The sequence below is a fragment of the Branchiostoma belcheri genome, unplaced genomic scaffold, assembly GCF_001625305.1.
Source record: "Branchiostoma belcheri isolate BF01 breed outbred unplaced genomic scaffold, Haploidv18h27 scaffold31, whole genome shotgun sequence".
Lineage (NCBI taxonomy): Eukaryota > Metazoa > Chordata > Leptocardii > Amphioxiformes > Branchiostomatidae > Branchiostoma > Branchiostoma belcheri.
This window is the reverse complement of record NW_017803921.1, coordinates 813,063-837,065: the sequence shown is the minus strand read 5'-3', so window position 1 is coordinate 837,065 and position 24,003 is coordinate 813,063. Positions and strand designations below refer to the sequence as shown.

Sequence of the window (24,003 nt, the reverse complement as noted above, 5' to 3'; positions counted from 1 at the left end):
ACAGTGGGCCCTGCAATACCGGTATCCTCGGAAAGTCCTATGACAATAAGGTGTGTGATGTACCTTACATTTAACTACATGAAAAGTCCTACCCTGTAGCTATAAGATCATTGTATCAGTTTGTAGCTAAGGAAATTTAACTACATTTGTAGTTGGTTACAGCATACAGCAGTAGTTACTGCAATGTTTCTTGCTGATGATAATAATGATGATAATAGGAACTGTTTTTTTCTGCAGCTCCATAGAAAACCTTGTCACATTCCTCCAAGTCTAATTCAACTTGCAGTACAAATTATATATGATGTAAATTTTGGTGTTTTCTATGTTTGACTACAGTCTACATGGATAACACTCTCTACATGTAGATCTCTTACAGTAACTGTCATTAATTCTGTTTGGCTGCTACAATAGAGAGAGGCGAGGATTCATTCAGTGTATTTACTTTTCAGTTTAATCTGAATTCAAGGAAAATAAAAACACCAACCCATGTGCCATTCATACCTGAACTTGGCTTTCAAGTTATATGTTTGGCACCAAGGTTATGTTGGATATGGTTAATGTACAAATATACTAACCAAGATGAACAGTACATCTAGTACCCAACCCAAGTGCATTGTACATGTATTATCATATTGTAGAAGTCACTATACAATGTCTGTGATTGTACTACATGTGAAGGGCTTCTCTTTTAGATCCCAAATAGCCAGTTTAAAGGTCTGATATAGCTGTTGTTACTGTACTCTGTCCACAATATTCTATGTTAGATAAGAGACCTACTCTAAGTACCTTTGACAGATAAAACTTACATCATGTGTTGTATTGTAACATGGTGTTGGTACATGTACTTACTGTTGTAACAAAGTTCAGTATTTTTCTTGAATAAAGGTTACACAAAAACATTTGAGACTCTGAACATTTTACTGTCTTCGATGTTGTGATTTTTGGTATGAAGATAGCTTAAGCGATGCGCTTTCATGAGGTTATTGTGAATTCGGAATAAGTCAACAACCAGACAACTGTGACAGAACAGTCAGTGTAAGGATGTGTCAGACAGGGCTGAGCCTCGTAGGGATTGTAAAAAAAGTCTACCACTAAGAACATCTAGCTGGAAGTGCACGAATCCAATTTTAGGTACCAGAATACCGCAGATTTCAAGATACACAGGATAAATACAACACTTGTTACAGCCACATTTTGTACAAATTGAAATGTTTATAAACAGTCTATCTCCTGCGGAAGGCCCTTGATATTCTCCAGGCGTTGGGTTCCTCGTACTTGTTGTAGAGCGGCTCCAGACGCTGCTGTTTCTTCTGCTTGCTGAGTTTGGTCGGGTCGGAGAACTTGAAGAAGGCTCCGGCAAACTCCACCAGCCAGCGAGGGTCGATGGTGGTGACCTCACGCATGTACTCCTTAGTCGTCAGCACCAACTCATGGTACACAACCCTGCAGAGGGGAAAGGAGTAGGGTGTTCAGAATCTTGCGTTGCTACACTTCTCATGTCACCATCTACTGTTTCTCGACACCTGTACCGCTTATCTGTACATCAGGTATAACCACCCTACGGTGTAGCACACCAGCTTCTCAGACATAGGGTGCAGCGGCAGTTGGTTATATAACTACAGCAAACGATCAGTTACATCTAACCTTTGCACATCTAAATCTACACAACTAACTGCTCAAAGAGTCGTGTGTCGTCATTCTGCATAACGTAATGTCAAAGAAGCAGTGGATTGTTCATTCCTTGACAAAGACTGGAATTGTACAGTCTAAATTTGCGCAAGTCCAATTTCTTGTGTTGTAAGTACAGTTCAAACTTGCTTCATAATTAATCTGTAAAACTTACCAGTCAGGCTGCCTGTTGAACAGAGCGCTGGAAGGGTGGATGTAGACGACCTGCTGGTCCACCAGGGTTCTGTACCCCTCCTGGGGGTCCTTCTTTGCAGCGTTCCGGAAGAAACCACTACAGATGGCCTTCTGTACCTTAACTGTGCCCTTACCACAGGACACCACATCTAGCTTGTGTCTGGGGAAGAAGAAAATGGCATGATGATATAGCAGTGTCATACACATGGTCACACACACAAGCAAACCACTACAGATGGCCTACTGAACCATCTGGCTTGTGTTTGGGGAGACGACAAGATGTTAAAGCTGTCACACACTCTCAATCAACTAGCCAAAAACTTCATTGCAGTTCACTCCCTTGAATTTTTCGAGAAGGCTAATCTATCAACACTGACAAAAATTCCATAATTACATCAAAGATATACAAAGAACCTCTCTGAACAAGCCGACCAGTAGGTAAACTCCCCCCACCTGTCCATGATGCCCAGCATCTGTTTGCGGATGTCCTGTGCCCGCCGCAGCGAGCGCGCCTGCACGAAGTTCTCGTAGCACCAGGCATTGGAGAACTTGTTGTTCTTCCAGGAGTTGTAGACGGTCAGCAGGGTGAGGTGGTCACCCTCCGCCTGGTGGAACTTTGCCTTCTTCTGGTCAGCAAGGGCCTGTTTGTCCTGGGGGGAGGGGCAGACAGACATATAAGGTATGGGGCTTCCATATAAGGTATGGGGCTTCCATATAAGGTATGGGGTTTCCCTTTAAGATATGGGGATTCCATATAAGGTATGGGGCTTCCATATAAGGTATGGGGCTTCCATATAAGGTATGGGGTTTCCCTTTAAGATATGGGGATTCCATATAAGGTATGGGGCTTCCATATAAGGTACAGGGCTTCCATATAAGGTATGGGGTTTCCCTTTAAGATATGGGGATTCCATATAAGGTATGGGGCTTCCATATAAGGTACAGGGCTTCCATATTAGGTATGGGGTTTCCCTTTAAGATATGGGGATTCCATATAAGGCATGGGGTTTCCATATAAGGTATGGTGTTTCTATATAACTTATGGGGCTTCCATATAAGGCATAGGGCTTCCATATAAGGTATGAGACTTCCATATAAGGTATCCATATAGGGTATAGGGGTTCCATATAAGGTGTGGGGCTTCTATATAAGGTATGGGGATTCAATATTTCTATACAATTTTCATACAATATTGAACAATGCCCCATATAAGGCTTCCATTCAAGGTATGGGTCTTTCCTATGAGGAACGGGGCTTCCATATAAGGTATGGGGCTCCCATATAAGGTAAGGGGAAGCCATATAAAGTATAAGGATTCCATATATAGGGTACAGTATTTAAGGCTTACCTTAGGTCTGTAGAAGACTGACTGTACAGACAGCATAGACACGATGGTTAAGACTTCATCACTGCAGCCCAGATGCACGGACATGATCAACATCTTGGACAGGTTGGGCTCCAATGGAAACTCTGCCATCTGTAAACACACATTCAATTCCATTCAGTCTCTATTCAATGTACTATAATTCACTTTAGAATGTACTGAATTTCACGGTCTGAGGAAAACGGACATGTACACACTACTTAATCTTTACGGTGGAAACAAGAAGAGGGGGGTGAAAGAACTATAGTTCTTGGACTTTATTGGTGGGGTCGTGTGGCATAACGACAGAGCATTCTGCTCAGAACCAAGTCTAGAGGTTCCGGTTCGAACCCTGCCATGTCACTGATCTTGTGCCCTTGGGAAAGGCACTTTACACAACTTTCCAGGATGAGGACCTGGCAAACCCCATCTCGTATTAGCGACAAAAAAGGCAGCAGAATCTTCAGCTAGTTGAAGGTGGCTGCCTCAAAATGAAGAACCCACCCTTCTGCCCAGTCTGGTGAGCAGTCCCTCGTCGTCCAGTGCGCTGAGGTAGTGCAGCTGCTCCATGGCCGTCACCATGGTCTCCATGGGTGGGGAGTCCATGAAGTCGAAGGACAGCAGGTCGTTGATGCCCATGGCCTTGAGGTTGAGCACGGTGCTGGCCAGGTTGGTGCGCTGGATCTCGGGCACGGCCGTGGGCAGCATCTCGTCCCGGTACGCCCGCTCCGTGTACAGCCGATAACACTTCCCCGGCCCCGTCCGCCCGGCACGGCCTGAACGCTGCTTTGCTTGAGCCTTAAACAACAGGAAAGTGTGTAAAGTGAAACTTATTGACCTTAATAAAGTATGGTTGATAAATTTTGATATAAAAACTCAGACTCAATTCTTACTTCCACACCATTTAGTATGCTGAAATTCTCTACAAGGTTTAAATTTTGACATGCAGACTTAGAATCCGTAATACATTTGTATAGTGATAACATAATTCTATTACAATCCAAATAGTCATGTCTGTCCAGAAAATCTAAAAAAAGATTCTGCTTCTGTTACTTCAGCTACTTAAAATTGAGCCTAGACTCCTACCATATGATCAACAACACTATTTCTTGCAACATGTGTAATTTCTTGAACACTTACATGTACATTTAAGTACATGGAGTATATAACATCAACAACTCTAATTACTAAGATCTGTCAGCACATACCTGTGAGATAGGTGTAACCACCAGAGCGTCCATGCCAGTTTTGGAGTTGTAGACCTTCTGTTTGACAAACCCAGGGTCCACCACGTAGTAAATACCATCAATGGTCAGCGAGGTCTCTGCAATGTTGGTTGCAATAACAACCTACAAAATACAGGCATAAAGCTTCAATAAAATGTTACAGTCCCACGATTTTGAAAAAAAAGGAAAATTAATATTGTATGGCAAAAAATTGCTGGGAAATTCAAAATGTTCCTCATCTCGGGCAAAATAAAGACAAAAAACTCTACAATAGTTTGAATGGCTGTTGTCGTCATGTAACAACAATCCCAGTTATGGACTGCTCATTCCTTGTCAAAGTCTGGAGTCGTACAGTCCGATTCCTTGTGTTGGAAATCCCAGTTGGTTTGACTGTTTGTTTGTTTGTTTTAGTCTTTAATTATCCTGATAAAAGCGACATTGGTCGTTGAAAATTTAATCTCTCCGTACTTGTTGTGTTGGAATAAAGTTCAACATTTTACTATGATTACTACCAACACAGATTAGATTTGTTTGTTTCAGCGAAGTGTACACTGTCAGCTAGTCCTACCTTCCTACTGCCGGGAGGAGCGGGGTCAAAGATCCTGGTCTGCATCTCGCTGGGGAGGGCGGAGTATACCGGCAGGATGATCAGTTCTGGAACCTCCGGCCCGAGGGTCTTCATCCGCTCAAACAGGATCTCACACGCAGTGTCAATCTCCTCCTGACCCGTCAGGAACACCAGGATGTCACCTGTCGGCGGGAATGGTACGGTCCGTTATACTGTGCTCTCAATGGTGGAGGCATGGTAATAATGTCATCTCAAATAATGTAATCTCATTGGTGGAGAAAGGGTATGGTCTGTAATTAGTGATGCATACCTAAACCCAATTTTAGGTTCAGGTCCGGATTCAAGTCCAGAGGTTTAGGTTCAGTTCCGGACTTGTAAGTCCGGACCTAAACCCATGGCATATACAAAATTGCTTGTTGGCAACCTCGCAATGTTATCTGGGTGAAACTTTGGCCACATAACATGGAGGCCGGTACTTGACGATGCCCAATGGCAATGTTTTCTTCATTTTGCAGCACAGATTTTACAATCTACAGAAGGTTTTAGGTGGTTTGGAAAGAAAAGGGGTATGTGAAATGGTCTTTTATGGTAATAAGTCCGGACTCGGTTCTTGACTTTTAGGTTTTTTTGGACTTGAACCTAAACATTCTTACAAGTCCGGATCCGAGTCCAGTGAACCGGTATGCATCACTATCTGTAATACTGGACTCCCATTGGTGGAGACATAGTATGGTTTGTAATACTGTACTTTCAAAATGCAGTAAATAGCATTTTAGATGGTCAAGATGTCAAAATTTTGTCACACCTTCAGCACTCGACATGATGTTATGAGATGATGGTTACAAATTCAGGCTATCAAGATCACTGCTGTAGCCCCTTTTTTATTCCACATATTCACTTGTATTTCTATGCATAGAACACTGTGCTACCTGGCTCAAAAAAGTATTTCAAACACTGCTATGCCGTACTTCTAACTTTGTACAAAGTTATCCCGTACCTGGCGGCTCAGTGAGGTGGATCTGCATGACAGTGATGAGGGAAGCGTCCAGGTAGTCCGTCTCCGCTTCCTTGGTGTACAGGATCTCCACCGGGAAGGACCGCCCGGGGATCGTGAAGATCGGACCCTCGAAGAAGTACTGAGAGAACTTCACCGCATCCAGGGTGGCTGACGTCACAATCAGCTTCAGGTCTGGGCGCTTGTGCACGGCCTATGGAAAGGAAAATTTGCCATGTCATACTCTAAGCTTTTACATCATACATGGCTGTGAAGCAAGTTTTAACTGTAATTTCCAACACAAAAAATTGTTGAAAAGTGGTAAAAAGTTGTTTTGTCAAAAATTTGGGTCCAACATCTTGTCTTGGAAATTACCATTCAACATAGACTCAGACATTTATTTCCATTACAAACTCAAACAGTTGAGTTACAGTCCTCCTATATTTAAGTTATTAAGTTAGCATTGGCAGAAATTTTCACTGCTTATCTCACAAGCGCTCCCTTGCAGATGAGCTTGGAACTGCAGTTGCCATGATACTACATGTAAATCAGTAAGTCTGGCACCTTTTTCATGAGTCCAAACAGAACATCCGTGCTGATGGTTCTCTCATGAGCCTCGTCCAACATGATAACAGAGTACTGGGACAGGTCTCCATCTATCAGACACTCCCTCAGCAGCATACCGTCTGTCATGTACTTAATCTTCGTCTCAGGGCTCGTCACGTCTTCAAAACGGATGGTGTAGCCAACCTGCATGGACAAGGTAACACGTCCCGAAATGTGTTAAGGCTTTGATATAGGACTAATTGGAAGCAAATAAATAGAAACAGTAGTAACAATATTACATTAATTGAACTAAAAAGCTAATACCAAAATCCACTGTGTTTGACTTCTTTTTTTGATACAGTGAAAGACAAGGATCCCACTTTTAGTCAGGAAAACAACTCTTTCTACAAATGGAAGTTACCACGTAGGAACAATTTCTTAGATTTGTGGAAAGACCTTTTTTTTCAGTTACCAAAGTCAGTACTAGAGATTGAAACAAGATGATTATACCTTTACAGACGTACATGTATCTGAACTCACTGGGAAAATGACAAACAAACTTAAAACCATCGCATATATTTCACAGTACACCCACCTCTTGCCCTAAACGACAGCCAAATTCCTCCGAGACCCTCTTGGCGACAGACATGGCGGCCACACGGCGGGGCTGCGTACATCCCAGCTTCCCCCTGACCGTGAAGCCGGCCTCGGCGAGGTACTGTGTGATCTGTGTCGTCTTCCCGCTGCCCGTCTCACCAATCACAATCAGGATCTGGTTCTGAGTCACAGCCTGGACAAACAGAAACACGATTAGTGTATTAATCACTAGTCTGTGCGTTATGGCCAGCATCCATCTTTCTGTCATTTGACAGAATTTTGTGCCTCATGACAGCAAAAATTTTGCCCAATTCGTCATCTTTGATGGTCAGAAAATGGGGTGTTAAGATATAGAAAGAGATATTATTAAACTAAGCTTAGTCTACCAGCAAAGTTTTCCCCGCATAATAAAGGAAATAGCATTTCTGTGGGTTAAGATTTATTCCCGGGGAGTATGCCCCTGGACCCTCCTAGGCATGAGAAAGAGTTGAGAAATATCTGCACAGCTCCAATTTTACCTGCACTAACCTGCAGATGCAGGTGGGATATTCTGTGTATGATACCTGAATATTATACCTGTATGCACTTACATCTATAAGTTCATCCTTGAGTTTGTAGATAGGAAGACTCTGTCTCTGTTCTATGATGGACATCTGAGTCTTCTTGCCGTAAGAAGCCTTGTTCCCTCCGAAGGCAGCTCGCTTCCAGTCAGGCATGTCCTGTGGGAAGGCACCCAGGCCTCGCAGGGCACTGGCCAGCTGTCTGCCTTCAACTGGGGAGGAGAGCAAAGTATGATATACTGTATGGAAATCCTGCACAATAAATATTGCAATGGATTAAGCTGGCAAAGACCAAAGGTAAATTCCTTTTGGGGTACAGCCAAACCTGTTTATAGTGAGCACACAAGGGACACAAAGAAAGAGAATGGTTACAGACGGTGGGCCACAGGTGGCCACTATGGACAGGACTTCAGTTAGTGGGAAAAATTATAAGTGGCCAAATGAGATGGTCACTAGTACAGGATTGACTGTAAACCAAGTGGATAAAGGGGGAGTATATAAAGAGTCCATGGTGGATGAAATCAGGTGTATGTAAATTTGTAGTCATATGTGTATATTGTACTCTGTGTGTAATGTGTAATAATGTGTATTGAGCCCTGGAAGATTAGCCCTAACGGGCTAAAGGGTATCGCAATAAACTGAAACTGAAGGCTATGGTTAAATGAATGATTGAAGTTGAACAAAGAAACAAGTAAATAAGTGAATGAATGAATTAAAATTTAAATGATGAATGCGTACCATCTGGCATGGGGTCGACCCAGTGCTTGTTGAGGTCTGCTGGGATGGAGTCCTCCTCCGCCTGTCGTTGTTGTGCCTTCACTTCCCGCCGTTCTTTCGACAACGCGCTCTGCATCATGGCGGCCTGCGCAAGGGAGCCGTCAGGGTTCTGGGGAAAACACAACAATGTTTTAAACATACAGTCTTGTGCTGTACTTGATAAAGTAACAATAATTAGTCACATCTTGTGTCCATAAGACCATGTGTGAGTGGGTCATACTTTTGGAAGAAGGCTGTTGGATCAAATAAAAATTTGTTAGTGGTTATCTTGTGTTTGATCACAACATAAAAGACTTTTCCTGAATAAACCGTCAATGTAGATAAAATCCCTTTTTAGCATGTTGGCAGAATGTACTTTGTCTGCACAAAACACTGAATTTTTTTTGCAGTACTTTCTGCTGACACGCTCTGGCGTACAATCTTGGGACCAAGAAAACTTTGCCAAATCTGTCTCATAAACACTGATATTGGACAAACTACTACAAAAAAAACAGATCTACAGTGTTCCTAACCCACCTTGACAATCCTGACAGGACTGAGGTCCATGCTCTGTTTGGTGCGCCCCTGTAAGAACGCCGGCTCCTCTTCCTTCATCTCGATCTCGATGTCTTCATCAGAGTCGTCGTCTTTCGGCAGGACGCCCGTGTCTTCATCAAAGTCCGGCAGGTCACACGGGTTCAGCACATTCGCTGCTGCCATCTGGAAACATGAAATAAAATACATATACTGTCCACATCTATGAAGTATTTATAAAGTTGTGAATTTCTTGTTTTATACATTACGGTGAATTTCTTGCTGATTCTGTGCATATTCCACTGTCACTTCCTCCCAGCCTGCCTGTGTTCTAACCTTGCTAACATGAAAATACATTGTTATGATTTTGATGCTATACAGTACCAGAAGCCGGCTAAGGGTTAGATAAATATGTTTTGAAATCCCCCAAAAAAGCTGTTTTAACCTTTAAATATTAATATACTAAGATCCCAATTCATACACAGCCCTGGTAGCCAGCTTAAGGTTAAACAAACAGCTGTTTGAGCTCCCATTTCTCTGCTGTATTAACAATTAACACACTAAGATCCCAAGATCCTAAGATTAGTCAGCACCAGGTAGCCAGCTAAGGGTTAAATAAACACCTGTTTGAGCTCCCACTTCTCCGGCGATGAGATCCGCTGGACCTTCTTGACAGGTCCCTGGTTCTCCTCCTCTGGTACGGAGATGAGCGGCAGGTTGGACGGACGGTCTGGGTTCCTGGCACCCACGTCGTCTGACACCTCGCCCCCGACCCCCCCACGGATCCGGCTGGGGTTTAGGTCCTCTCCTGAGTCCTGGTCTACATCCTGGGGGGAAAAAGGGGCAGATTTTATTATGGTATGTTTACCTTCACACAAGAAAAACACATTGTTTTTGCTCTCTTCTTCTACTTCTAACACATAAGGTCAATGACCTGGACCAGACGTCTGTCACCATGGTAACTGGTGCTGTAGCAGACACTCTGCGGTGTTGGTTTACATTATGTTGCAAGTTGCTTGTGAATGTGTTTGCAATTAATAAGAATAAACAGAGCAGTAGTTTATTAGGCTAGACCATCATGGCATGTGAAGGTAAATGTTTATCTGTATGTATAGATATTATATGTAACATTATATAGGTTCAAGTTCACTGGCGATGCATACCTTCATGGACAGGCTGGTCTTGGTGCCTGTGAAGGACAGGACCTTGACCTTTACCCTCTGACCCTTGACCACCACATCACCAACGTTGGACACCCTGCCCTCTCTCCGGAGCTATCAAGAAGAAAAAATACAGGTTATATAAAATTATCAAAAGTTTCACTATCTGGGGAACTTCAGCTACATGTAGCATTATCACATGTATTACAAGCATTTCACTGTTTTACAAAAAAACTTTTTGTTTCTGAAGCAGATAAAAATCAAGACTGAGTCAAACAAACATTGCCAAGTTATTATGACTCTGGCCCTGCTGTGTTTCAACTCAATGACAAACTGTCAACTGTCAAAAGACTAAATGTGTCTAAGAAAATAGGAGTGAATCAAATATATTATAGAAAAGGAGAATCATTCAAAAATGATGGTGCCTACCTCTGAAACATGGACCAGTCCCTCCCACCTCTTGCGCAATCCCTCCAGCTGTACAAAACAGCCAAACTGCATGATGTTGGTGATCTTCCCGTTATAGATATGTCCCACAACAGGCTCTGCCGGGGGCGCATGGGCTGGGAATAAACAAACAAACATTAAATTACAATGATATATTAGTTTAAAACGTGAGACTATGTAAGAATACTGTGAGCAACATAAATACAGTCTAGTGTTAACACTCCTCAAATTCAGAAAAGGCCCAACTTTTCACACAAACTTTTTTATTACATCATGCAGACTTACTGACAAACTTGTCACTCGTCCCCTTGTCCCTGTCTCTATCCCTCTCTCTCTCCCGGTATCTCTCCTTCTCCCGAGGTTTCTCCTCCCTGTCCCTCCTCCTGTCGTGCCTGTCCCTGTCCCTGCTGCGCGATCGGGAATGTCTCCGTCTCCGGTCCCGTTCTCGACTGCGAGAGCGCGACCGGTGACGTTTGCGATCTTTCTTCCTCTCCCTGCTTCTGCTCCTACTTCTGCTGTGGCGTCTCCTTTTGTCTCTGTCTTTCTCCCTTCTATCTTCAGTTTTGACTCTAAAGAAAAAACAAAGAATTATAGATTCCTGAACTTCCTGAACATATGACCTTGACAAAACGTGTTAAACATCTGAAGAGAGACAAACATATAGACCATCAAAAGAGTCCACTATATCACTACACAGCATATCAGGATTACAATTGTACGTACACAAAGATGATATGTACACTGTCAAACTTTTGTAAAACATGACATGACAGAAAAATGCTCCAAGAGAAAAAAAAAACTGCATCACCTAGAATTTGATCCAGTCCAGTATCTAACTAACTCAGTCAGACTTTAATAAATTGACAATTTGTAGGATGATTACTACAAAATAAATTTGGTCTATACAAGTCTTACTGTTCTGTATCTTTAGCCTTCCCAAGCAGAGCCTCTAGTTCATCCATGGCGCTGGCTGCAACTGCCTCGTCATCCAGAAGTTTCTGTCAGGAAAACATTACAGGCAACATTAAAACTCAAACTGTCAATTGAATAATCTTCAATATATATTATACCTAATGTAAATAAGATACAGTGTTCTTTGATAAACAAACAGACAAATAGATGATACAGAAGCATCGCAGAGGAAACAAAGTCTTGTAAAACATTGACACAAAAATATCTGTACCTGAGGAGCTGGTTCATCCTTCATTGCCAGGAAGGGAAACAACTCCTTCTTCTCCTCAAGTTTCGTCTTGGGCTTCTTCTTCTTTTTCTTCACACTACCATCTGAAATAATCCAAAAGTCGTTAGATGACGTTCATCCATGTTTGAAATATGAATTATGATACTTATGATACGGTATCACAACTATCAACACAGGTGTGAGGTACAGACAAAGTTTACAAGTATATTGCGACAAAAATTGCTGAGGGTTCTTCTTGCAGCATGCACTCTGCAGAACACCAGACTTATCAACCATGGATTGAGGTGTTCAAAAATTCTGAGAGAAAAGTATTGCAGAGTGGAACTTCTGTCACCAAGTACATGTACAGTAGGGGCATTATCATTAGATAGGTTTAAACAATGTTTAGAGTTAGATGTTCAAGGTTGAGGTGTAACAAGTCGTTCGGTGTAATGTAGCCAGCTGCTGCTGCGCCGCATGCCTGCGAAGCTGGTGTGTTACGCCAAAGGGCGGTTGTACCAGCTATACAGACACAGATACCTGTTCCCAGTATTGGGCAGATGAACTAAAAGATTTCTCACCATCGCCCTTTGGTCTGGCACTTGGCTTCATGGTCTGGATAATTCGAAGTAAGTTTGAGGCAAAGGATTCCTGGGGAAGTCATGAAACAACATGTATGTTAGTACAGTTAACATGAAACAAGTCTGATTATATAACAGGCACCATTTATGATCACTTTTGTCAAGTAACATGCCTTAGGCACCAAACTCTTAAAAAATTCCTTTAACTTGCAGTAATGTATGTGTGCCAATTGGGTTTTCCCAATTTAAAGAACAAATATTAAACATTTTCTGTTGTTTCAAAAAGAGCGATCACCATGACCTGATGGGCTAGTGAGTGGTAGGCAAAAAGCAGGTGGTAGTTGGTTGACTCAATTTGCATATGCCTACCAATAATTGATGTAAACAAAACAGGGATCGCTCATCATATACAGCACAGCTTCCATGACATAAGTCAGAGACAAGTGTTTATCTATATATTATATGTACATGAACATGCTAAAAGTGTGGCAAAATCATGTCTTACTGAGAAAACAAAGAGTTTAACTCACAGGAAATTCCCCTCCGTTTTCCGACAGAGCTTTCTTGAAGGCATCTTCTGTTTTGTTCTTTTCTGCTATGTCGATGATGAACTCCGCTGTACAAAGAAAATGTCACAAACATTTTTGTCCATCCAAAACAATGTACACTTATTAACCACTAATATGCTGTACCTTTTTCTTGTTTGCTATGTAACTTGCACACCATGCATAAGCCCCGTCAACTTTACAGTTTACTAACAGAAACTATGTGGCTCCAGATGTCTTACTGAGGGACGACTGCGGTGTGAAAGGCATTGGTTAGCTTCAGGAATTAATAGACTATGCTGTACCTTTTTATTGTTTGCCGTGTTTTCATTATGAGTCCCTGCATACATGTAATTTATCTACTAGTATCATATTTTTAAAGTGAGGTCAGCACTGGGTCAAAGTTCGTCTGAAGTTGGTACTGACCCCCCCACTCCCCGTCCCAGTTAAAAGAAGGTCGATATACTGGCAAAAAAAGCATACACATGTAATGGAACAGTCCATTGACCTTGGCGCTTCAAGACCTATGATCCGTGACCTGTGCATAAAAGGGCAGCATTCTTTGGCTTGGGGCAACAAGTTACCTGCACACGAGATCATTGACTTCCTACCCAAACTTGTCCAAACTAACCTTCAAAATGGTGCATGAGATTCAAGACCTGGTAAGTGACACTTTTTAAAGATATTTAGTTGCAAAAGCACAGTTGCCATGAACGTTTACAGCAGAAATGCAACTTTTAAAAACATCTACAAGTAGCGTAAAATCGCCAACCTGGAATTGAAAAAATGCAATGATGGTTAAAGATTCTATATGTCTGATAAATAATTTTGTGTTGCTCTTGCTGAAGTAGTTTTGTGACCTTCTACTAGTACCTGCATAAAAGGTAAAGCCAAGGTGAAAGTACATGTACATGTTTGTGTAGTCCCATGGCCTTTTTGAGGCCAACCTGGGCAGTGGGTTGTTATTTGTTAATCTTCTGTGTCAAGGGCATAGTATTGGATGGTGGAGCACATCCCTCTCCTTCCACTAGCTTTTACCTGTCCAACTGAAGTCAGGAACCCATTTTATACCTGGCTTAAGTGAGGAAAGTCATCCAAAGTGCCTTTTCCCACACAAGATGGGTGATAAAACCAGATTTGACCTGAGAACCTCTGAGTTTTGGGCCAGTCAAACCCCCTCAGGCAGCTATTACACCACAGACCCCTGTGTCTACTGTGCATAACAATGTAGACAAAATGAGCAGAGTCACGGCATGCTTTCATGCATGTGGTAAATTGTCAGACTGGTTGTACATGTACTTGACATTTCTGAGTTGCCAGAATGAAGTAACAGGGCTTGAAATACCACCTGCATATGCAGGTTAGTGCAGGTAAAATTGGACCCCCAATCTGGAGGTATTTCTGATGTCTACCTGTACCTAACCTGCACTGGTCCATGTACTGGGTTTATATGTACATGTATGTTTATGTGGGTTTGATTGCTAATGGCAGACTGAGTGATGCGGGCAAGAGAGGTGCAGCGGTTTATTCCGTAAGGCCAATTACAGTCAAAGTATTTTTAAATTGGATATGCAGCCATGCTTTATGAAAAGTTATTTCCAATGGCACAGCAAAACTGGCATATGAGACCTTATCCTGAGATGTAACTTTTGCAGCCTGAGTTTCAAACGGTCCTGATCGAAAACCAGTCCTTGCTCCTTCTTGTGTACTTCACTGCCACATGGTGTGGACCTTGCAAGATGCTGGGACCTGAGTATGAGGTGAGGCAATTAAAATGACATGATTTCTACTACAGCCGTGTACAGGCCTGCCAGTTGGGTATGTACGGATCTTAACATTCTATGGGGACCTGCATGCTCTTTTTCGTAAGGTGTAATCAGGCCTTTTTAGTCTTTGTAATCCATAGGCAGCCTCCCCAAAATTCAACATAATTTGCAATAGTAGCTGCAAAGTATAAGGTTGTAATCAGCTCTGAGACTTTAACGTAATACATAATCGGCGGCGAAAATTTTGCGTAATTCATAACCACTACCCTCCCCCCATTCAGGCCCTCATCTATGACGATGCGTGTTGTGTTTCTATCACTGGTACTGCTTGTTTAACAGATAGGTCGTGAATATGGACAATCAGACTGTTCTGAATGTTCTTGTTATAGCCAATGTTCTTCACCACCATGTTTGTGTTTTCTTTAGAGAGCTTCTACCCTGCCCGAGTACAAGGATGTCAAGTTTGTGAAGGTGGATGTGGATGAGGCTGAGGTTAGTATACGTACAGGGCTTAAATCAAACTCAATTTTTTAACGCTGTAGAATGGTTACGTATGTAGATATATACCCAGTACGCAGTACATGAACCGGTGCAGGTTACATAGTTGCAGGAAGACATCAGAAATACCTGTATGGCTCCAATTTTACCTACATTATATTCGGGTGGTATTTCGAGCCCTTTGTATCTATGTAAATAATTTTACAGGTATACCGGGTAGGTGTTTGGTACATGTAGTACTTAGAGTACTACCTGTCTACATCTTGTCCGTGATTGTGCATTGATACAGGACGTTTCTGCATACTGTAAAATCACCGTCATGCCCATGATCCATTTCTACAAAGACGGAAAAAAGGTAAACTGGGACCTCTATTCACCTCTTTAGAAATATGCATCTGCATTCTGCAGACACTTTTTAAATATTGCAGAAGTAAAATTAAGCAACGTGCATGTGCAATTTTGCAGACTTGAAAAATTAGGCTAGGGGCTCAATGGCATAGGCCTTCCTGGATATGATCAAAGAATCAATGAAATTTGACATTGAATCTCACTCACTCTCACTCTGGATGAATAAGATAAGACAAGCATTTTATACCCTTGTGCTTGGAACATTTTTTAAAACTTATTTTTGTTGATTTGCAGGTTGATGAGATGTCTGGAGCCAATAGAGATAGGATGATTGAACTGCTGCATAAGCATATGAAATGACTCACCCAAGATCTTACTAAAGGAAAATCAGAATCTTGGGGTGTATTTGCTCAGTTGTGGTTCAGTAGGTATGTTAGAATGACGTGTGTTTAGAAAATGTGTATGTAGCAAAATGAATGTAATGAGCACTGATAAAAGTAGTCAGGAAAAGCAATACAAGGTATATCTGTTTTAAGTTTTGGCTGTAAAGTTATTGGTAATATTTGTACCTGTTTTGATTTGAATGTGGTTTAAAACTAAGTCAGTAGAGCCAGATATGTAGTAGTACTATTTAGAACACCTGTTCAGTACTCAGTGATTATGAGTTCATGACATACCCTAAGGCTCTGCCTACTAGTTTTGTCCTGTTTTATTTGAATAAAGATTCTGTCAAGTTCATCTTGTTTCTATCATTAGTCAATAAGTTCAGAAGAACATATGTTAATTTGTCTACATCTACATCATTCTTCTTCTAGTTTTATACACTACATAGTATAGACTAAAATGCTGGTGACTAAAGTGCTGGATATGTAGGCTTTTTACAATATAATCAGGGGGGGAAATGATACTATCCCATCATCCTTTGCAATACACATCCCACAACACGTGTCCCAGATGGCTGACTGTCAGCACCAGGCATATAGTCTTGTCATGTTTCCTTTAAAAGTGCAGCAATGGCAACAATTTGACCAGTAATTTTTGGTTCTTTGAATTATCAAAGGACTCAAGTAGTGTATGAGGCTATCTGACTTTTGTAACTTATGTACAACTTCTTACATTGTGTCTTAAACATTTATGCAAAATTTGCTTCAAAAATGGTGCTCAAACTTCACCAAACTAAAGTGCTTTTCTACAAACTCTGTTGATTGGTGATATTATACATCTTGTGCATCAGAAAACCCCAAATGCACCAAAAAGCACCCATGGGAAACGGAAGAAAATTGCATTTGTTGATGATTATTACATAAATCATATCAAATATAATATTTTCTTCTGTTTCCCATGGGTGCTTTTTGGTGCATTTGGGGTTTTCTGATGCACAAGATGTATAATATCACCAATCAACAGAGTTTGTAGAAAAGCACTTTAGTTTGGTGAAGTTTGAGCACCATTTTTGAAGCAAATTTTGCATAAATGTTTAAGACACAATGTAAGAAGTTGTACATAAGTTACAAAAGTCAGATAGCCTCATACACTACTTGAGTCCTTTGATAATTCAAGTCAGCCATCTGGGACACGTGTTGTGGGATGTGTATTGCAAAGGATGATGGGATATTATCATTTCCCCCCCTGCAATATAATCTTACATGGCAAACAAGAGGCAGCTAAAACCTCCCAGCAAATACATTATGGTCGACCCAGTACTGCAGGTCTGATCTTAATCCCTAGATGTCGCCCCTGATGTAAAACTGGAAAAGTGACTAGTATCAGTCATGCGCGGACTTTAAAGTTTAAACTCATGGAATTCCTAGAAATAAAAAGTTCCACCCCAAAGGCTTCGCCAAAAAAGGGGACTAAGAGTAAGAAAAAGACACGTAACATAACATGCAAAACAATCAAGTGTGGATTACTTTAACACACTGATTTCCCGTGTCCTGTCCTTTGCACACACAAAATCAGTTATTTATGTTCTCTCCATGTTCAGTATCCTTTTCTTTCCCTATGTTTATATGTTCCGGATACGCGGATCATAATTTTGTTACTAACACATACGCAATTTATAACCCAGTAAAATGGGACTCAGCAGTAGTAAGCGTTTGGCATTTAGTTTCTCAGATGTCCTAGATCTCTGCTATCTAAACGCTATCAAGTATCAAACGTAACATATATGGTTTTAAGACTTACCGAGATCCTTGTCGTTGATCCCTAAATGGTTGTCTAACTCCGTACAGATCTTAGACACCAGGGAAAGATGCTCCAACTTCTGTAGTTCGTCGGCCATTTTGAGGTTTTGTTTTCCTCGTGGTCGTCACAAATTTAGTTGGAATTTTCGCGCCCGAACGGTGAATCCCAACTGCTTATACGAGTTCGGTAGACAGAGGATCTCTTTGAGGTCGTCCAGAAGGGTATGTAGGTCCCCAAAACTCAACGGTTTTAGGAAAATCTGTCCAAAAGTTCGTTCAAAATACGTCTCCCTCTTTCACTCCGCCATGTTTGAAACTATAGTTTAGCGATTGGCATATTCCATTCAGCTGTAGGGTATCCATGTTCCTAAATATTTTCTTTCAAACGTCATTCAGGATTGGCAAGATCTATATTTATTACTTAACAGCAATAATACCAAATTATTGCATGTCAGAATTTAATTCATAACAATTAGATAAATACTAACCTCTATTTCTTAATGTCATAATACTAGTATATTTGTCTTTCAACAAGTAAAGTTACCTCTTTGTGAATGTACCCGTCCGTATATGACGTCGGGCTGATGTAATTTACAAACCGTTCTTCAGCGCCCTCTGTTAATTTAGTTATAAAGTGCAGCATGTGTTAGCTACTTCCGGAGGAGACAAGCTTGCCCCCACCGGTACATGTAGTGAACAGCTTCTAGAAGCAGGTAAGATTTGATATTACGGTCATCACCTGGTGTATTTTGTTATATACAACATAGAGGCAACGTAAGTATTACGTCTGAGCATCCTACGTCACACACACAACGGCATGCTTGTCGAAGAGTTCGAGGTATCAAAGGTACTTGGGGAGGGGGGGCGCTTTGTCTTAGAAATAGAATGATGCTTTGGATATTTTATCTCTTTCCAGGGATTTTCTTAATTGTAGTTTTCCACAGATTTATTTATCTGCCCGAAGATCAGTTTGTAACTATTTCCTTATTAAAAATGTTATTATTGTACCATACCAAAGACTGACAGACAGACACACACACACATAACCTTCTTGGAATTTTAGGTAATCAAGGATTTTACAAATGCAAAAAAATACATCTAGAAATCTACAAGTCTGTGAGTCATGAGATGACAACAGTTCTACTGTAACTTCTAAATCACCATGGCGACTGAGGATCATATGGAGGGCCTGACCGTCACCGTTCGTCTGATCCGATCCTTCCAACACAAGAACCTGAAGAACGTCGTGTTTCACAAGGTCCACCCGGACATGACTGTTGACAACTTCATGGACATGGTCAGGAAAGGTGAGTTTCTTCTTGTTCTTGGTTTTGCTTAGCCTGGAGTCAAGATCTGGTACCAGTCTTGTTGGCTGGGTATCGGATCTTGGGAAGCTGACTAAATCTATAACAAGCCTGGACTCCAAGCTAGGTTTTGCTGCGAGAGGGTCTGTCTAAGGGGGATCGTGGCAATGCTTAACGATAAATTTAGGAGGGCCGACAAGACTTGATGGTAAATTCAGGCAGGCCGCAACGCAAAAATTAAGTTGTTCTTGTGTAAGGCTTGGGTAATGACTTCTTTGAGATGTTCTTTTGTATTCGTGTATGTAGTGTATGTAATAAAGATGATGTCGAACATATATCTGGATGAGTAACTGGTAATCAATGTTTGATGTTAATTCATGCATGTTTTCAGACATCCAGACAAGACCAGGGCTGCCACCACCATTTAGAAAACATGCATATGGTAAGTCTGTAGTCAGAACAACAAAAAAAAACAAGTCCCAACTGCCAAGGCATGAGTGCCATCATTTTTCAAAAACTTCCTGATATTTTAGTGAATTTCTTGATACAATGTATCCATGTTTAACATTGTGCTAATAAAAATCATGCAGAGTAGGTACCTCCACTTAGCTGTCAAATTGTCATTTGTTTACAGATACATTGAAGTTGGAGTTCAAAGCCCATTGTAACAAGGTAACACCCCCACATACTATCTAATAATGTGTAAGAGTAAGAATAAACAGAGCTATAGTTTGATAGGCTATAGCTCGACCATCCCCATGTGAATGCAATCATGCATTTGCTTTGAAAATGACACCCTAAAGTTTCTACTTAGTTTATTTTGTATTTAATATGTGATGTTCCATCTGAATGTCTAACCTTTATCAATGCATCAAAGACTGTCAGTATTTTTTATTGACAGACCAACAACCCAGTGATCAACACAGGAGATGATGAGAAGCTCATGCTGAAGTCTGGTGCCACACTGAGGGAGAGTGGAGTAGGTAGGGGCATGCTGACTACACTAGCACTGACTTTTGCTTTGTCACCAGTTTTGTACAGTAAGTACAAGCTGTGTAAGACTGTAAGGTTTGAACCACTCACACAGGGATGAACCCCTATTCTTTTTGATAAGTGTAATGGGATTTTTAACATGCTTAGAATTTCTGGTAAGTATTGACTTTCCATATTCCTTGCATCTATAATCTTTATACCTTTCATAAAAATGCCTTTGACTCGAGTGTAATTTCTCTCCCTTTTCTTTCACAGAGAACGAGACTGAAATTTCTTTCTTCAAACGAGAGGAATATGAAAACTTTGTGGAGAATCCAGTTACAAAATGGTAGCAGTGGTGAAACCCTGCATTTTATAATATCTCATCAACACTGTACATTTTCTTTTTTTATCTGTTATATCCATTTTAGTCTATATCTACATTTTATGAAGGGTTTCATGTCAACTGATTTTTTAAAAATAAAACACGAAACACATATTTAAGGTATCATAAAAAAGAAGACAAACACATTTTCTTCTAAGTTAACCGTCAACCACAAATATTTATTCAAAATAGGACTCCTGAGCAGTCTATGCAAACATATGTACAGTCTGACTTCATGAACAGAGAAGTCATTGATAGAATTTTAAATGTCAAAAAATTTCTTGCCTTAGAAATATGCAAATGTACAAGGTTATTTCTAAGGAACACCCAATATATTTTTCTTAACAAATCTCATTTTTCTTAAACTGCTTGCTATAAATGCTGACATACTGCTTGTATTCAATGAAAACATTGCTTAACTTGTTTCCTCTTCCATTGAATGCAATAAAAATCACTCATAAAATGATTATTTTGGTTTTGTGTGTATCACAGCACTTTTGACACAATTTTTAGTACAGTGCACTTAAGTAGAGGTAACAGATGTACTCCATTGTAAAATCACACTGCACCTTTTACCAGTAATATATACTTTTTAAACATTTCTACACTTCTTGGGAAAGTATAAACTGTTTTTGGTCCCCAAAGTTGTTGTGTGTCCATCCATGTCTGTGGTCAGTACCATTCTGTACAAGTGTCAGAAAAGGTTGCTGTGAAGGCATGGACTTGCTGAAATTAGAAGAGGAAAGAAACATTAGTTAACAATACTGGTGAGGAAAGACTTTAAAAAACTACTAGAAGGTTACATTTGCAAAGCAACTGCATAATACCTTCACATGGTCTCATCTCACAAATTACTGCTCTGTAACATTTGGTGACCACCCCCTCAAACTGTCCTGCCACTTGCTACATAATGTAACGTAGCACCACCAGGGTGTCTGCTACAGCACCAGTTACCATGGTTACAGCCATCTGGTCATTGACCTTATTTGTTTGGAGAAGAAGAGCAAAAAGAGTTCAGTTGACCCCCTTCTTGGCTGTGTTTCATAAAGAAATTTCTACCAACACTGATGAAGATATAGTTATCTTGAAGATTTAAGTCTTACCTTAGCAGCTGGGAGACAGGGTCCGAACACCTCCAGCAGAAGAGGCTCTGTTTCAACCGAAGTCTTGTAGTCAGAGTAGGACAGTCTGCTGTCATGGTCATGGTCCTGGGGAGGGCGGGAAAAGTAAAACAATGTAGGGAAGCATGGAAATCCCACTGTGTTGGTGAATACCAACTTCTTAGTTCAATAAAGGCTTTCTGCTTCTCAGATCTCATGACCCACTGCTTACCAACCCACATGTTCTATCTGAAAATCTTGACGTCACCAATCTTGCAGTGGTGTGCTAATTCCTTGACCGGGAATCCAGCATTAGAACAGCCGAAAAGTTGGGTAAGTGTTGTTGAAAATTACAGTTTGAATGATCTTTAACCCATTGCTAGATTATTTGTGCTTGTGTATGTTTTTTTGGGGCAATTAAAATGTCATAACTTACTGAAAAGTGAAGAATAGCACATGTTTTAGATCACGACTTATCAAATTATGTTAGTAATCTGAGTTGCCCCCAAATCTTTAGTGGAATAGCCCTAGTCATCTCCAACACTACCACAAACAATCTGCAGTTGGGTCATACCATTTTCTTCAGGGTGATCTCTACCAGATCCTTGATGCCTTCATCAGGGTCCTCCTCTGTGGGCTGTTTAGCGAGTGTGTTCTTCAGCATAGAGAACATCTCTTCTCTGGAGATGTAGCCGTCTGAGTTTAGATCATACACCTCAAAACAATCTGTTCAAAAACAAGTAAAAGTTGATGTATTACATAGTAGTTTCAGGTAGGAAGACTATTCAGAAGTACATTGTATAATTTGAAAGTTTAAATGCAAATGAAATGTTGCTACTTACACATTTTAAATGTTTTGCCTCTCAAAAAAGTTGGGATATGTTCAAATATGGCATCAAGCAGACAGCAATATGGCATCAACTGTTTCAAGTGACTACAACCATTTAGAAGATGGAAAACACACCAGATCTGTCTAGTTTTGTCCAGAATTGTAGCTTACATTTCATTTTCTCCTCCATGGTTCCCCTGAGGAACACAGACAGACCCTGTACCCACTCCTGGGCACTCACGTAGCTGTCGTTGTCCTGGTCAAAGGCACGGAATACTGCAGAAAAAAAATAAAGAACAACAAGGCAATCAGAGATGGCAGACTTCACCCCCTTATCCACACTCCGGAGTCAAGATATCAGACCCAGTCCCACAAATGTAAATAGCAGCATTAAGAATTTACGGCAATGCTGTGTCAGAATGGGAATTAGAGAAGTATACAGACACAAACATACAAACACACACACAGGCACATACAAACAAACAAAGAGACACACAAGAACATATGCATGTACACACAGTCACACATATACAGACAAGCCAAAAACAATGCTTTATTCCCTTGGGATGAAGGAACAAGTGTCTGAAGTGACATCCTTAGGGGCACCTCCTAAGGAGACCACATGAACTGAACCTAAGTAGCAAAAACGTGAGGTCACAGAAGCGGCGGAGTGCCAATTCCTTTAAAGTCTTCTGCCCTGAACCCTGAGATGTCACCATTAAAAACTGACCTCTGTCCATGAGGATGTCGTCTGTCATAGCGAAGGTGTAGTGCAGCACCTCCCGGAAAGTGGCGCGGTCCATCTTCATCTCATCCTTCCCCTTCTTACTGGTCTGCAGGTCCCGGAACACGTGCAGTAAACCCTCCACCTCCTGCTTCGTAACTGGGAGGAGACAAGTACAGAAATCATGTATAACACTAAGGAATGTCTTTGATAACACATAACAACTTGTACATGTACGTACATGTTCAAAACTGGTGTGTTACGCTTAAAGGTGGTTTACCAGTTATGCGAAAACAAATAACTCCTTGCAACAACAAAGACCTGGGCAAAAACCTAACAGTCGAAAACTGTACGAAAACTGCCTGCTTAAATTAACGTATATCAAGAACATATGTTCAGATTGTATGCTAGTCCTTAAGGCTGGCATATGATATAAACATACCTGTTGTGTAGAATTAACCTCATAACAGTAATGTAGTCTTATACTTCAAGACTTTCGTTTCTCTTGTCAACATAAAGTAATCTCCAAGCAGATGTTGGGATGAGCAGTAAGTCATGTTGGACTTAGATAATATGACTTAAACTTAAGTTTGGAACTTCTGTGCGGTAGAAGCCAATATCATCTGAAAAGTTACATATAACAACATGCACTAAGACCCTAATCATAGTAGGAAATGCTCGGTTGTCAACGTAAACAACTAGGTATAACTGGACTTACAGTGTGTTTGTCGATAGCAGGTCTCAGCCAGCTTTGCCAGCGCCTTCTTGGCGACGATGTGCGCCATTCTTGGTCCCTAAAAATCTCAGAATCCGTCAAAAAAACGTAGAAAATCGTGAAAAACCTGAGGTAGACTCAGAGGTAACTTTTCTTCCCGTTGTCAAGAGACAAAGTTGCGCAGTAGATCGCCGCAGTAGACAAACGTTTCATTCTCGCGAGAATAGACAACGAGATTTCATTTTAGGAGTCAAGGGTG

General features: G+C 41.0%; 3 protein-coding genes and 1 long non-coding RNA gene across 6 annotated transcripts; 2 read left to right on the top strand and 2 right to left on the bottom strand.

Moving 5' to 3' along the window:
* Positions 1 to 428: 428 nt before the first annotated feature.
* LOC109474524 (ATP-dependent RNA helicase DHX8-like) lies at positions 429 to 18,052 on the bottom strand. Its single transcript, XM_019774831.1, has 22 exons — positions 17,717 to 18,052; positions 12,906 to 12,991; positions 12,376 to 12,445; positions 11,798 to 11,898; positions 11,530 to 11,612; positions 10,900 to 11,183; positions 10,597 to 10,730; positions 10,171 to 10,281; positions 9,631 to 9,834; positions 9,011 to 9,193; positions 8,456 to 8,603; positions 7,748 to 7,929; positions 7,156 to 7,350; positions 6,579 to 6,764; positions 6,018 to 6,228; positions 5,021 to 5,202; positions 4,435 to 4,575; positions 3,731 to 4,024; positions 3,212 to 3,340; positions 2,317 to 2,513; positions 1,844 to 2,023; positions 429 to 1,443 (listed from the first exon to the last, which is right to left on the bottom strand). Exons 1-22 carry the CDS (start codon positions 17,811 to 17,813, stop codon positions 1,224 to 1,226), a joined length of 3,618 nt encoding a protein of 1,205 aa, XP_019630390.1. The 5' UTR covers positions 17,814 to 18,052; the 3' UTR covers positions 429 to 1,223.
* LOC109474527 lies at positions 14,405 to 16,059 on the top strand. Its single transcript, XR_002140488.1, has 4 exons — positions 14,405 to 14,680; positions 15,113 to 15,178; positions 15,474 to 15,539; positions 15,827 to 16,059. It is a non-coding gene; the product is annotated as an uncharacterized LOC109474527 (long non-coding RNA).
* Positions 18,053 to 18,300: 248 nt separating the features above from the next.
* Positions 18,301 to 20,704, top strand: LOC109474526 (UPF0538 protein C2orf76 homolog). 3 transcript variants are annotated; one of them, XM_019774835.1, is made up of 6 exons: positions 18,301 to 18,428; positions 18,779 to 19,022; positions 19,411 to 19,461; positions 19,654 to 19,691; positions 19,921 to 20,002; positions 20,268 to 20,704. In XM_019774835.1, exons 2-6 carry the CDS (start codon positions 18,878 to 18,880, stop codon positions 20,342 to 20,344), a joined length of 393 nt encoding a protein of 130 aa, XP_019630394.1. In that variant the 5' UTR covers positions 18,301 to 18,428; positions 18,779 to 18,877; the 3' UTR covers positions 20,345 to 20,704. The 3 variants fall into 3 exon arrangements, with proteins under 3 accessions (XP_019630394.1, XP_019630393.1, XP_019630395.1); XM_019774834.1 differs by having other exon boundaries at positions 18,305 to 18,428; positions 18,818 to 19,022; XM_019774836.1 differs by lacking the exon at positions 18,301 to 18,428 and adding an exon at positions 18,540 to 18,562 and having other exon boundaries at positions 18,818 to 19,022.
* On the bottom strand, positions 20,535 to 23,940 carry LOC109474525 (EF-hand calcium-binding domain-containing protein 1-like). The gene is made up of 6 exons (XM_019774832.1): positions 23,748 to 23,940; positions 23,036 to 23,188; positions 22,477 to 22,581; positions 22,051 to 22,202; positions 21,480 to 21,584; positions 20,535 to 21,102 (listed from the first exon to the last, which is right to left on the bottom strand). Exons 1-6 carry the CDS (start codon positions 23,812 to 23,814, stop codon positions 21,049 to 21,051), a joined length of 636 nt encoding a protein of 211 aa, XP_019630391.1. The 5' UTR covers positions 23,815 to 23,940; the 3' UTR covers positions 20,535 to 21,048.
* Positions 23,941 to 24,003: the final 63 nt, after the last annotated feature.